Below are 14,430 nucleotides of genomic sequence, written 5' to 3'. Positions count from 1 at the left end.
CAAGAGCTAAACACAGAGATATTCATACTTTGCAAAGATAAAGATCTGTTGATGAATGAATTGCACTTGCCATAGATACAAGCTTTTCGGGTTAAGTGTGCAATGGACCTGAATCGTGGAAAATTCACTTCATAATTAGCATAACCATATAATATTTTAATGGGAAATTAAGTTGTATAAAAATAATTTCATATTTACCAGATTTATTGATATTAATTTTAATATTAATAATGACTCACAAAATTGGATATTCTTTAGTTCCTAATACTCTACGATAAGGATCACATAATCATGAAGTTATAAAGCGTACAAGTTTACATATAATTGGATTAACTGGCTTAAAATTCCATCTAGTGTATAATTAACCAAAAATAGCACATATGTAAGCTAGATCTGGATTTTAGAACATATTCCCTGCTGCAATCAGTGTATTCATGGCTCTCAAGCGAGAAAATGAAGCCAAACCAGAATTATAATGTGCTACAGAATGTGATCAGGTTGTCTTTCTGGAAAGGTTCTTCATCCCAGAACCCCAACGTTTAAGGATCACCGTCCCTGTGGATGGATCTGGCTTAATCACAAATTGAACATCTAGAATATCTTTGATTTGCCTTAATGTTTCTATTCCATATGGTGACAGCTTTCCCACACGAACCTTTGAAACATCTTTCGGACAAAGTGCACAAAGGAATAACAAACCAAACAATGGATTACGCTGTTAGTTAACAACACACAGTTTCATCTTTGTTCTGAAGAAGAAACAACATTCTTATCAAGATAAATCTTATGTTTCAAATGGACCTTGATAAGATATGCTTCATGGTAAAGCTTAGATGTCAATCCCTTGGTAAAAACCAGTCCTTTGTATGACAAGTCTACCAACTTAAAAAGGAAAATTAAATATGGAACAACTTACATTTTTTTGGCCAGTTAAGATAGATATTTCAATCTCCTAAAATAAAAAAACTGGAAAATAGAAAGGAAAACAAGGAACAATAAAAGCAGAACAGCCAGAACGAAACCAATATGAACAGTATGAATACAAGGCCGATTGGCCATATTGTTATAAGGATTTTAACAGGAGTACTTTTCCATGTTGACCACTTAAAATCTTATAAATCCCTAGTGGAAGATAAATACAACATGAAAAAAATAAAGGAATGATATGCAATAAAAACCTCAACTAAACTTGTATTTATCCAAGTCAGCAGATTAAGCAGAGGGAGTAAGCTTTCGATTAATGCAAACACTTCTTTGCTTAACGCTAAAGATGAAGGCATCATTTTAGCCCCCCAAGAAAATTAAGAGCTTTTGAAGAGTATAATATTCTAAACAAAAAAAAAATCACATTTTATGTAAAAATTATCCTAGTCGGTGCTCATACATACAATATTGTATGCATGATAAGCAATAAATTTAAATTTTAAGCTATTATTTCAATGTTAAAAAAGAATGAAGACAGAGATTTATCACAATCATAAAATGGTATTAGAATAATGAAACTGGACGAGTGGCAGGTCAATGGAACAGAAACTTTGAAATACAAACCTGGTGAGTTGAACCTGCCACTCCACCTATCTCAATCTCTTCAAGAAGCACAGAAGCAATTTTCTCACCAACATCAGCTGCAGGTATCGGCCCTTTCTTGTCCTCACCTTCAATATCTTCTGCTTCTCCCCCATACGAAACTGTAGTATCAGTAGACATGCAGCAACCTGAAGTAGTTTCAGCAACTAGTGAAATTCCATATCCCGGTGAGCTGCATTAAGAGAAAAAATACTTGAAATTTCCTGGTTACGATAAAAAAAAGAAATTCCGAAATATATATGGTGACCGTACTTTCCGGATCCGGACTCTAAGCGCTTTCTATAATCACTAGCAATATAAACATCAGGAAGCAAGAGCAGCATAAATCATTTCATTTCCAAGCTGAGGACTCACTCTGGTAGTGAAAGCTTCCCCTCTGATTCTCTTAACCATTCCTTCATGGTCCACATGGTTGCCTGTACCAGAAAGTGTAATAAATATCACAAACAAAAAATTGACGTAGCATTAGATTAAAAAACTCACTCTTCGGTGCTGAACAGTAGGAATTGTCAAATGAACTTCACCACCACAATGAGGTGAAACTCCACGTCTCTTTAGTTCCAACTTTAATCCTTCTTAAGGAACACCCAAAATGCTTCAACATGGGAAAGGTCGTGGAACGGAATGTATCGACAGATGGGCCCTTAGAATCATTTGTAATCCCTGAAAATAACATATGGAGTAACAACCACTTAACTTTTGTATCACAACAAGGAAATTATATGCACAAGCATTATGGTGAAAATCAATCCCAGGTTCGATTGAGGACAATTCAATACTACTTTACATGTATTACATATTCAATCCACCTAAGTTATCAAAAGTAGTCTAATCATACGAATCAACTCCCTATTCTATCAATTTGACCTATGAAACTTGCTTTCATACTTCAACATTGAAATAATATACCTCTCGATTGTATGACATTAAACATTGCACGACAATACTGCAAAACTCAAACGACTTTTTCTAGCAAGCGTGACATGTTACAAAGGAGTATATTAACAGAAAATCAAAGGAGCCCACACAAGAATGAGATTCGAAGCACAAAAAGGGATTACCTTTTAGAATTATAGCTAGCGGTTTCCTACCAAATAATCCAAGAAAGATCAAGGGCTCCAAAAAATACCCAATTGCTCTACTCACACCACAATCATGCGCCAGATTACTCCCTCCGATAATTATCCCAGGCTTGTATTTCAATTTGGTACCTATCAAATCGAACCAATAGCTTTTTAGTTATTTGGTATTATTTTCAACTCGAAAGCTAATAGCTCAGATGGGATAAAAAAGGGGTTACCGGTTTCGTTGATTTCAACGACACAGTCATCGGAGAGCTTTTCAAAAAGATGAAGGAGGGAAATCTCGTGTGGCCGGAGACCAGGTAAGGAGTCGTCGGCGTGGATGTCATCAATGAGAATAGGAGTTGATTTTAACGTTGCTAAGAGTAAACTTTGCCTCATGTTTTGACTTCCCTTCAGTTTCTTACAAGTAATCTTACCCATTTATTTTCCTCCTCCTTCGCGTTGATCAGAAGGGAGGGAGGCAACGGCTTTGTTTGAAACGGGAAGATTTGTCCGGGAAGAAGATATTGAAGGGTTTTAAGATTTCACTAAATTCTAAATTTAATAAAGAAAGGAGTGGGTTATATTTTAGAAGCCCATTTCACGAAGGGAAGGGAACGGAAAAGGAAGGGATATTTTATGGGCTTTTTTGGCCCAATAGGGCGTTTAGTTATCCATCCTAATTTATTGATTTTAAACAGACTCGACATCTCGATGTGACTAGCTCATTAAAAATTATTATTGAAAAAAAATTAAAATTAGAAATTAAAAAATGTAACTCGTCTCATCGGGCAGTTTTGGTTAAATTTTAAAAAATTAATTAATTAAAAATTAATATTTTTATTAAAATAATATTGTTTACAAACTAATAAAATTTATTTATATTTTCTAAGTTCTTAATGATGTCGAGAAGTGGTCGAATGATAATGACGTGAAACTTGTCGAGTACGTAGGGGTCGTCGACCTTTATCGTCATCGTCGTCGTCTTCATCTTGTCGAGGAGGTGTACTTAACACACCCTGAGATCCACCTTCGAAATAGGTGATGGGCTTATGGTATTTGATGCCATTATTGTCGTTACTGAATCGACTTGGCGGCTATGTTTTTAACCATATACGATATGATCTCATTCACCCTCACCCGCATATTCTGTTGAAGATGTTTGAGTGTGTTGCATTGCATCCTATGAACCTCTAACCCAAGTCGGATGAGTCTCGGTTGAAGTATGATAGAAACTGAAACTAGCATGAGATGCATAATAGTAATCTTTAGTTGTAGATGCTGAAGCATAAAAAGACGTCAATCATTTCTTCTTGGACTTGGGGGATCTAGCATGATGTTGTTCTTATTCCCCCTTTGTTGTGTTGTTGTGAGATATAGTTTCCCATTTGCTTCGTAATTTCAGAGATAGAGAGAATGGTCGAAATCTAGGTCCATCAGTGTAATCTTGTAACGCAGGAGAAGCGATAGGTGACATTAATTCCATAGCTCGATGTAGTAAGCGTGCTTCACCGATAAAGTTTTGGTATGTTTCCCACGTGTACCAATTCTATGGAGCGCGTCCATCTCAACGATTTACGTAGGAATCGGTTTATGCAATGCATACTGTCGTAGTACTCTATTAACAGTGTGCCACTCAACAATCGCAAAATGTAATAATGGCATCGTGACACACCATAAATTAGACCCCTCAAAAAATTGCGATGGCAATAACCGATAGATCTCATCATCAACATACGTAAGCCAAGAAAATTGTAAATATTAAATATCAAAGTTAATATATATATATATATATGGTTTAAAAAAATTTTAAAAAATAATAAAAGAACAAATGTATACTACATATTGTTCGACGATGTCGATCATTGTCTATATATCTTTTACAACGACACCCGATAACTTCATCTCAGTTATTTTATGACGTCATCTAAAATATTTAAAAATAGAAAAAGATTAAAAAAAATAAAAATTAAGTTAATCAAATTTAAAAAAAAGTTAAAAAAATATCTTCCAACAAGAGGAAACTCGACTGGGGCTATTGTAATCGACGTAAAAAACAAGAAGAGATACCAAGCACATGATTGTAGCAATATTAGATAGCCTGCTACATCGGCTTTTTGACCTCGTTATACAATTACAACCTCGCAAAGCTCTTGGGACATAAATGCTAAATCGCCGAGCCCTAACTGGTATTACGACACTCAGTGATGTCATTTAATATTTGAAGTTACTGAGTGTGCATCAAATTAACGGATTTATCTTGTAATAATACCCCTCTGATCAGTTGAAGAAGTATGCTTGGGATACAAAATAACCTCGTCCTCGTTAGAGTCGACCGTCACTTAGAATTCAGACTCTAACCACGTCATCCGTACCCGATAGCCAACGATGAACTCAGATGGTGACAACTTTCCCGAAACTTGGTAGATCAACGTGATGGGTTGTAATTGTTCCACCTCACCATGAGGGCTCTATTCAGAGGAACACCGAGTTGGTAAGCAACGTCTTCCAAAGTAATCGTCACTTCACCACTCGAGAAATGGAAAGTATGTGTCTTGGGCCGCCAACATTCGATCAGAGCCTCAATCAACGCCGAGTACACCTTGAAGTCACGTATAAATATGGCTAGAAATAGACCAGACTGCTGAAGATATATCAACATCCTCTGATGCAGATCTCTCAAAGTCATCTCACGCTGATGAATATTCCGTTCTTCTTCTGGTCGGAGTTCGATTGATGAAATATGGACATTGTTGAGGCACAACATGTCTACTCGGGAAGCCATTTTTTAGTATTTTCACATAAAGTAGGATTTTTTATAATTTTTTGGAGTTAGGGTTTGATGAAAAATAAAAACCCCAAACCCTTATTTATAGTTCCAATTCCAACGATTATAATGCAAAAATCCAGTGGAACTCATCACATTGAGGTGACGAGTTTCAGGTGATCATATTTCGTAATAATACCCGTCCGATCAATGGAGAAGATATGCTCGAGATGCAAAAATAACCTCATCCTCAGTAGAGTTGACCATCACATGGAATTCGGACTCCAACCACGTCATCCGTACCCAATAGCCATCGATGAACTCGGATGGTGACAGCTTTCCTGAAACTTGGTAAACCAATGTCGTGGGGTCGTAATTGTTCTGCCTCACAATGAGGGCTCCATTCACATGAACACCGAGTTGGTAAGTGACATCTTCCAAAGTAATCATTGCTTTACAATTCGAGAAATGAAAAGTGTACATCTCGGGTCTCCAACGTTCTACCAGGGCCTCAATCAACACTGGGTACACCTTGAAGCCACGTACAAATATGGATGGAAATAGACCGGATTGCTGAAGATATGGATAGAAAGTCATCCCACGTTGACGAATATTCTGTTCTTCTTCTAGTTAGAGCTCGATTGACGAAATATGGACGTTGTCGAGGCACAACATGTCTGCTCGGGAAGCCATTTTTTCAGGATTTTCATAGAAAGTTTGATTTTTCATAATTTTTTAAATTTTAGTGTTTGATAAAAAATCAAAATCTCAAATCCCTATTTATAGCTCCAATTCCAATGACTATAATACAAAAATTCGATTGGAACTCGTCACCTCGAGGTGATGAGTTCTAAGTGACCACTGCAAAGTGACCGTAGTAGCTGCCAATTGACCAACGACTAGTTTTTTGAATTTGAAGGAACTCGTCACCTCGAGGTGATTAGTTCCCCTCTTTTTTTAATTTTTAATTTTATTTTTTTTCAATAATAATTTTTTAATGGACTCATCATGTCGAGGTGACGATTCTGCTTAAAAATAATAAATTAATGACCCATATGGAACTCTCTCATTTAGGTCTATTAAAAATCATATTTCAAAGAACACGATACCTCGAGGTGACGAGTTCGCCCGACATTATAGCAAATGTCGTAGATCCTTAATTAAAATTTGAGGATGGGTAAACCCGTAATTTTTTATTCTAAACACCCTATTGGCCCAAAAAGCCGGTTTTGTGGTGAAATTGACCCAATATAGTGGGTTAAAAGATTTAGTCATTTAAGTTATCTTCAAAATTATTTTGGGATCTACAACAAATGTTAGTGTAGAAAAACTCGTCACATCGACATGACGAGTTATAATAAAATATAATTTTTATTAAAATTTATCACATTAGAATGAAAACTTCAAATAAAAGAATATTTTTTAATAAAATTTGTCACGTTGTCACGTTGACGTGATAAATTTCCCTCCACTGTAAGATTTATCGTAAATCCTTAAATTATTTTGTTTGGTTTTGTATTAGGCTATATAATTAGTCCACCTATAATATTGGACCAATTTTGCCAGATCTTATGACAAAAAGGTTCTAGTTCATGGACTGGGTTCTAGTATTTGGCCTTTTATGTAAAATAAATATTTAAATTATTTTATTTTATTAAAATATATGTCTAATATTTTATTTTGTAATTAATTTCTGGCCACTTATTTAGAAAGTGTTATATATCTCCAATATGTTCTTCAAGTTAAAATTAAAGTATTTTGGGACTAAATTGGAGTATGTAATACTCGACTTGAAACAAATTTTCAGGTGGGATCTGAATGTTTCCGAGGCATGATGTTTCTTGAGATAAAAACGACTTTCTATTAACTTTTCAGTGCATTTTGAAATGTCTCAATCGGACATCGAAAATTCAAGATAAATTTATTTTAACAAAGACAACGCTTGCAGAAAATTGAATATGATAATTTAAATTTATTTTTTTAATTATTTGTAATTAAATTTAACTTTATATTTTACATGATCTATTTAAGACAATTTAGGATCTTTTTATTATTTTAATATTGCTTTTCTTAATCAATGTATATTGCATCAATGAAAAGATGTTAATTTTTTAGGGTTTTAGGAAGTCTATTATTAGACACTTATTTTATAATTAGGAAGAGAGGAGAAATAGGAAGTAGCTAATAAAAAGCTTTTTGAAAGAATTATTTCTTCATTCAATTTTTTGTTTTATATTTCGTTCTTTTTTGGATTCGTGTCTTATTCAGATATTTGGATTAATTGATATGTTGAATCTTGTAAGTTTGTTTCGTTTTAAGGATGAGTCTGCCACGTACGACGAGCATTACTGAGCATCACTGACGATGAGCACCATTAATTTAGTTTATAAAAGTTTAAAATTCTAAAGTACTCAAACGTATAATTAAAAATTAATTAAAAATTTAAAGGTAAATTATTTAGAATAGAATACTAATTATATTATTTTCCATATTTTTTTGGTAAACTGTACCACCCAACTATTTAGTCATTTTAGTTTTACCACCGATCTTTTAATTTTGTCAATTAGACCACATAACTATTTAATTATATTTAATCAAACCAGTTGTCGTTAATATTTAATGAAAATGTTGATGTGACAGTTAATCAAATTGACATAATTATACATTTACTCCTCAATATTAATACAATTTATTAATTTAGTCCTAATTTAAATTAATTTAATAAATTTAATCTCCCAATCAGATGATGACACTTTTCACCACTTAATTAGGTTATATTTTAATTTTAATTTAATATCTAACCAACTAGGATCGAACTCACCCCTAATAGGAGAGATATGTGGCAGACTCATCCCTAATCTAAAGGTAGTTCTGCCAGCAATACCCACTAATAAACACATTATAAGTTATGACATTAGAAATAGCCCCCCAAATTTCGACAATCTCTATAACCCGAGTAGCTTTTCTAGTATTACCTCTCCTACAGAACCCACGAATTACACTAGTACAGGCTATAATATCAAGAATCTTACCATGATAAACCATGCCCTCCAGAAGCTTTAAACATTCATCCAATTCACCATTTCTAACAAATTTACGCAATTGATTATTGCTATCAGATTCCTCAAAGCCATAAATGGAACTCGATGGACTGGACAAAACATTTAATTAGATTAAATTTAAAATATAATATAATTATTGGTGACAAGTGTCATCATTTGATTGAGAGATTAAATTTATTGAATTAATTTACAACCAGGAAAAAATTAATAAATTGTATAAATACTAAGAAATAAATATATAATTATATAAATTTTATTTATTACCACGTGAGCACGTTGGAAGTGACTGCCTCCCTCTCATCGTTATTCTCAATTACGATGATCGATAGTTCAATTTTTTTCTTTAAGATTTTTTTTTGTAAAATTATATTTAATTTTATATTTGATAAAATTTAATTATATTTTTATAATTAAAATTTATGTTTAATTATGTTTGACAAAGTTTAATTATATTTTTATGATTTTTTAATAAAGTAATACTTTATAGTAGATGGATCATTTGTGAGTTGTGACCCTAAGTTAAATTTAGTAATCTTCAAAACATAACGATTCCCTATAAGAGCTGCATACGCCCGTCACTGGTAGTGGTCCTTTGTTCTTTGATCGAGTCATTGAGCGATTAATGCAAACGTTGGAAGTGACTGCCTCCCTCTCATCGTTATTCTCAGTTACGATGATCGATAACCTAATTTTTTTCTTTAAGATTTTTTTGTAAAATTATATTTAATTTTATATTTGATAAAATTTAATTATGTTTTTATAGTTAAAATTTATGTTTAATTATATTTGAAAATGTTTAATTATAATTTTATGATTTATTAATAAAATATTAAATTAATTATTTAAAATAATAGAATATACTTTTGTTTTATATATACTATTTTTAAATTTCGGGTCTAAATCTTGAACATGAGACTTTTAGTATACAATCTAAATTAATCAATGCCAATAAGTGTTAGTATGAGTAGTTGAGATTCAGAAAATTGAGCTTATAAGGCCAAATTTGAATCCTACCACTGTCACTTTTGGTGAGCAATCTATAAATCCTAATTAGGTCTTAAGGGTGTGTTTGGTTGGGGGAATGTGAGATTCCCATGGGAATGGAATCCACATTTCCCCGTTTGGTTGGCTGGGAATGTCATTCCCGGTAATCTTACATTACCAATAGTGGATTTTTTGGGGTATATTACCGGGAATGTCATTAGCCTCATTTCCTTAGGTATTGTTGGATTACCGACGTTTTGGACTAAAATGCCCTTAAAAAATTTCTTTCAAAAATATCATTATTCTATCATTGAATAATAAAAATTATACGAATGTTAAATTACAAATTTATCCTTAAACTATTTTAGATTTACAAAAAAAAATCTATAATTAAAATTTTATATGAAGTTCAGGGGTTAAAATAAAATTTTACCCTTTCATTAAACCTTTTTATATTTTTCAATTTTGTAAAAAATATATAAATTTATGAATTTAAATTTTTTAAAGAAAATATATAAATATTTTCCAACTTGTTAAAAAAACAAATATATAATAAGGACAATTTGATTAAATATACATTCCAATAATATTTTATTCCTTTAACCAAACACGATAATCTTATATTCTTGCTAAATCAACCAAACATAAAATAGAACATTCTCAGTATTCCTATTCCCTGGTAATCCTACATTCCCACTGGTAATCTTACATTCCGTGAACCAAACGCATCCTAAGTATGTCCTGACCCTGGACTAAAGAGGTCTCTCTTGACTTAAACAATATTGAAATTTTATCCTTTCCTACTTCGGGACCGAAAAAGAATATAAGATATTTTCAAAGAATAATGAACAAAATTCTCATGGGAAGTGTCTCTACTTTGACACATATTTGATGCCTAATAAAACCGTATATTTCAACATTAGTTGCATGGAGAGATCTGCTTTAATTTCACCCCATGCCTGTTTCAATCTATCTACACACAATACCAAAGAAGAAGAAGAAAAAGAGCACCGATCTCAAGAAGATGGATAAGACAACAAATATGAAGGAATACAAGAATGGTTCCTCCAAACCCTAGCGTGCAATTTCAATATCTCCCTTGCTTTCCCCTTTGTCTCATAACCATTATCAATTTGAAGCACGACACAAAGTTTTTCCACCACCCCAACTTTCAACATCTCCTGAAGAACCCTAGATGTTGCCGAAAATCTGCAGATCGGCGATAGTATCCTCACCGCCCTCTTGCTCGCCGCATGCGAAACCCTTAATATCTTCTTCGAAACCATCGCTAGCCCCGCTCCGTGGTCCAACAACTCCGCCCTCCCTTCGGCGCAATTGCAGAGCTGATCGAGAACGATAAATGCGAGCTCCGATACTCGCTTGGTCGAGCTCTCGATCAGAAGCATGACTAATACGAACACGGCTCCTCCTTCCACGGCTTTGATCCTGTTTCTTCCCCATGGACAAAGCTCCGCTAGGAGTTTCAATGCTTCCTTGGTGGCTTGTTGTGAGATCTGGTCTCGTAAAGTGCGTACGATCTCGGCCAGGAATTCGGGTGTAGGGTTGATCAAATGGATTGGATCCGCCACTTGGGACACATCGTTCAACAGAATCGTGGCGTATGCTCGAGATTGGTAGCTACCATTTTTCACGATTTGAACTAAAGACTCCACAAACTGATTATCATTGTCGACGATACTCTTTAGACAGCTTTCGGATACCTTGATATGATAAAGAATGCTCAACGCTTCGTCGCCAGCTTTTATAACTTGAGACGATGACGAATCATAACTCTTGATGATCGATACCAGGAATTCAACTGAACCGGTGGTTTCCAGGCAGCCCCTGTTTCTTTCACCTTCGAGGGTGATTGATATGAGGGTTTCAAGGCATTTGACTTGCGTCTCAGGGAACTTGTTCGCATCTTTGATCAACCTGGCGATCTGGGTTTTGTTGATCGGAGGCTTTGGTGTCGGGATTCTTTCGATTCCATGGGAAGCGTTGAGAGTGCACCATGCTTGGATCAAACGACGGAGAGTGTGGTTCGGGGTTAGCTCTGAATCGCCGTGCAACGGTTGTTTCGTCACCGGACATACCTTTTTCTTGCATGAGAACAACCATTGCTCTATGCTTTCTCTATCGTATGTTATCCCGGTTGAGATCGCAACTGGATCTCTCATTAGTTGAAGCGAAATCGGACAAAGAAAATGACAAGGAATCTCAATTTCATCCATAATTCTATATGCCAAAAAAAAAAACAGATTTTTATTGAACTCTATACGGAAAATAAGATGATGCCAGATAAAGGTGGGCAAAAAAGAAGTGAACTTTAACACTTGCCAAAATAGCTTGGGGAGGAGCTTTTTATATCAACGGACAAGTGCAAGCTGTTTGATATCAATGAATATAAAGTCAACACAAGCAGAATTAGAGGAAAATTTAATCAGGACTATTTCCAAGGGTTTGTAAGAGAAAAAAGCTCTGAAAAAACACTACTTCCAGGGTATAAAAAATGGGACAAGACTTGTTTCCTGAGGGCAATAAATTTGGGGCAGCTACGGGACAGGTGTCGGTGTTTCAATGGTAAACCCATGTAATATACCATTTAAATATAATATATGATAGTCAAATTTATTTACCCTGTCAATCTATAAATAATTATCACTACTTTAGACTTGACACTAGCTCTAAGGAATTGTATATAAATCAGCATGCAAACTAGGGAAAGAGGGATGATTCTCTCTCTACTGTTCATCATATTCTTCTCCAGGGACGAAATTACATATAGTTCAAAAGGGGGCTACTGCCCCCAAATTTTCTATTATTAAAAATATATATAGATAAATATCTATTTAGACCTTCAAGTTCTGATTCATTTTTATTTTGTCCCTTTTGTTTTTTATTATTAATTATACTTTGTTTTCTTGTACTAAAATCTTAGCTCCGTCCATGTTCTTCTCTTTTTCCTTTCCTCTAACACAATCATATGTGACTCTATGTTCAAATAAAAAGATATGAACCATCGAACCACTACAACTCTATTTCTTCTGTCAACAATCTATTTTTTTTTTCTAATTTAATATGATCACTTATTAAAATATTAAATTTAATAGTGATTACATGAAACTCTACATTATTATCTAATGTATCTTGTGCTTATATAAGTTATGTTAATGTAACAGTAATAAATACAAAAAAAATAAAAAAATTCAAAACTCATAAAGAGTATGTTATTGTTGACATAAATCAAGCAGAAATATATATCTAAACATAAAAGAAATAAGCATTGCACTAAAGTATATCTCGATAAAATGTGCGAAATGTACATAGTAACGAAGTGCATGAATGACTGAATAAACTGTTATCGTAATAACTAATGAGACAAAAACGTATTTTCACGTGCATAGATTAAATTAATTCAGTAGTTAAAAAGATAATATTATCTTTATTAGAAGTCTGGGATTTCAACACCAACCACTACAAAATATTTATATGTTCATTATTAAATGATTAAAAATTCATTAAATATATATTACCAACTACAAATAAAACAACTAAAAATCGTTTCTTTAAAATCGAATTCGTATTTAATGAGGTTTAATATACAAAATATGAAAAAATTTATAGTACATGTCGCATACTGTAATGTACGACTAAAATGACGTATCAAAACACACCATGAGTAAAAAATTTTTTGTTTTGTAAATATTAAAAAGTATAAGGATTTATTTGAAATTAATCATTAATAAAAATTTAAGTTTACTTTCAATAAAATTATAATTAAATTATGATCTTCTATTTAAAAATAATAATTAAATTCAGTTTGTTTAACAAAGAACTCGGTGATCTACTTTGTGGGGCATACCTTTTAATACTATGGTGTTACCTTGATGAGCAAGCACACTTCGGAACATGGCAGAATTATCAATTGGTTCAGCAGTGTTCTTGAAATAAACTTCAGGCGACTTCAATTCATTCTACCTTCAGCTTCCTGCAAAATGATAGCCATGTCTCTTAAAAACGTGCAGGTTCTAACAGAGCATTGAACATTAAATCGGAGCAGCCATCATCGGACAGATAGACAGCTTCTCGGACAGGTTGCCATAAGCCATATCTGATAACACCGTGTCGATTACCATTGTCGACGTCTGTCGTGCGAACAAAAATGTCTACTCCTGGCAAAGCTTCTTCAAAATGTCTGTTTTATGAGGAATCAAATCTTTGCACGAAAGAATTAGATCCAAAGGAGAGCCTGAAAGACAGGGTTCTATCAAATAACAGTGATGAAAAAGTAAAACATGGTCTGTGTTGATTATTACGAATGCATTTATGAACACAAAATAACAACAAATTATTAAATAAAAAATTATAATTTTATTAAAATTAAAACTAAATTTTAATTAATAATTAATTTTAAATAAATAGGGAATGAAAAAGCTAATTAATAGAATAAAATGAAAATCAATCTCAACATGCTTTATCCTAACATGATGAGTAGGATTTGTAATCATAGACTGTAGACATATTGTCACCCCACACAGTTGGTTTGCTGACTAAAGAAAGACCAAATTCCATCAGCAACTGCTCCACCAATGCTAATTTTGAAACAGAATTGGCTAAACTTACGATACTCCACCTCTTTCGTAAAACAAGAGACAACGCTCTATTTCTTGGAACACCGCGCCACTAGATTGGACATAAGAAAGATGCAAGACCCAGTCAGTGACCTCCTATCCTCCACTGAAGATGCCCAATCAGCATCAGAATAACAAACAAGATTAACCACTTCATTTGATTAAAAAAAATGTAACATGATCTAAGGTTTCATTCAAGTAGCGAAGAATCCTCTTCACTACCCTCCAATGCACATAATAGGGATCGTTCATATGTAGACTGACTTTGTTGACAGTGTAAGAAATGTCTGGCCTAGTCAAACACACATACAACAACCCTCTAATTATGCTCG

General features: G+C 33.6%; 2 protein-coding genes and 1 pseudogene across 2 annotated transcripts; all 3 read right to left on the bottom strand.

Annotated features, from left to right (window-relative positions):
• Window positions 1-354: 354 nt before the first annotated feature.
• LOC120197439 lies at window positions 355-3,168 on the bottom strand (annotated as a pseudogene).
• Window positions 3,169-5,625: 2,457 nt separating this feature from the next.
• On the bottom strand, window positions 5,626-6,015 carry LOC120199250 (protein MAINTENANCE OF MERISTEMS-like). Its single transcript, XM_039200401.1, has one exon. It carries the CDS (start codon window positions 6,013-6,015, stop codon window positions 5,626-5,628), a length of 390 nt encoding a protein of 129 aa, XP_039056332.1.
• Window positions 6,016-10,480: 4,465 nt separating this feature from the next.
• LOC120197338 (E3 ubiquitin-protein ligase PUB23-like) lies at window positions 10,481-11,712 on the bottom strand. Its single transcript, XM_039198917.1, has one exon. The coding sequence runs from the start codon at window positions 11,696-11,698 to the stop codon at window positions 10,481-10,483; it is 1,218 nt and encodes a 405-aa protein (XP_039054848.1). The 5' UTR covers window positions 11,699-11,712.
• Between the last annotated feature and the right edge of the window lie 2,718 nt (window positions 11,713-14,430).

The sequence above is a fragment of the Hibiscus syriacus genome, unplaced genomic scaffold (genome assembly GCF_006381635.1).
Source record: "Hibiscus syriacus cultivar Baekdansim isolate YM2019G1 unplaced genomic scaffold, ASM638163v2 tig00000340_pilon, whole genome shotgun sequence".
Classification (NCBI taxonomy): Eukaryota; Viridiplantae; Streptophyta; class Magnoliopsida; order Malvales; family Malvaceae; genus Hibiscus; species Hibiscus syriacus.
This window is presented reverse-complemented; position numbering and strand designations above follow the sequence as displayed.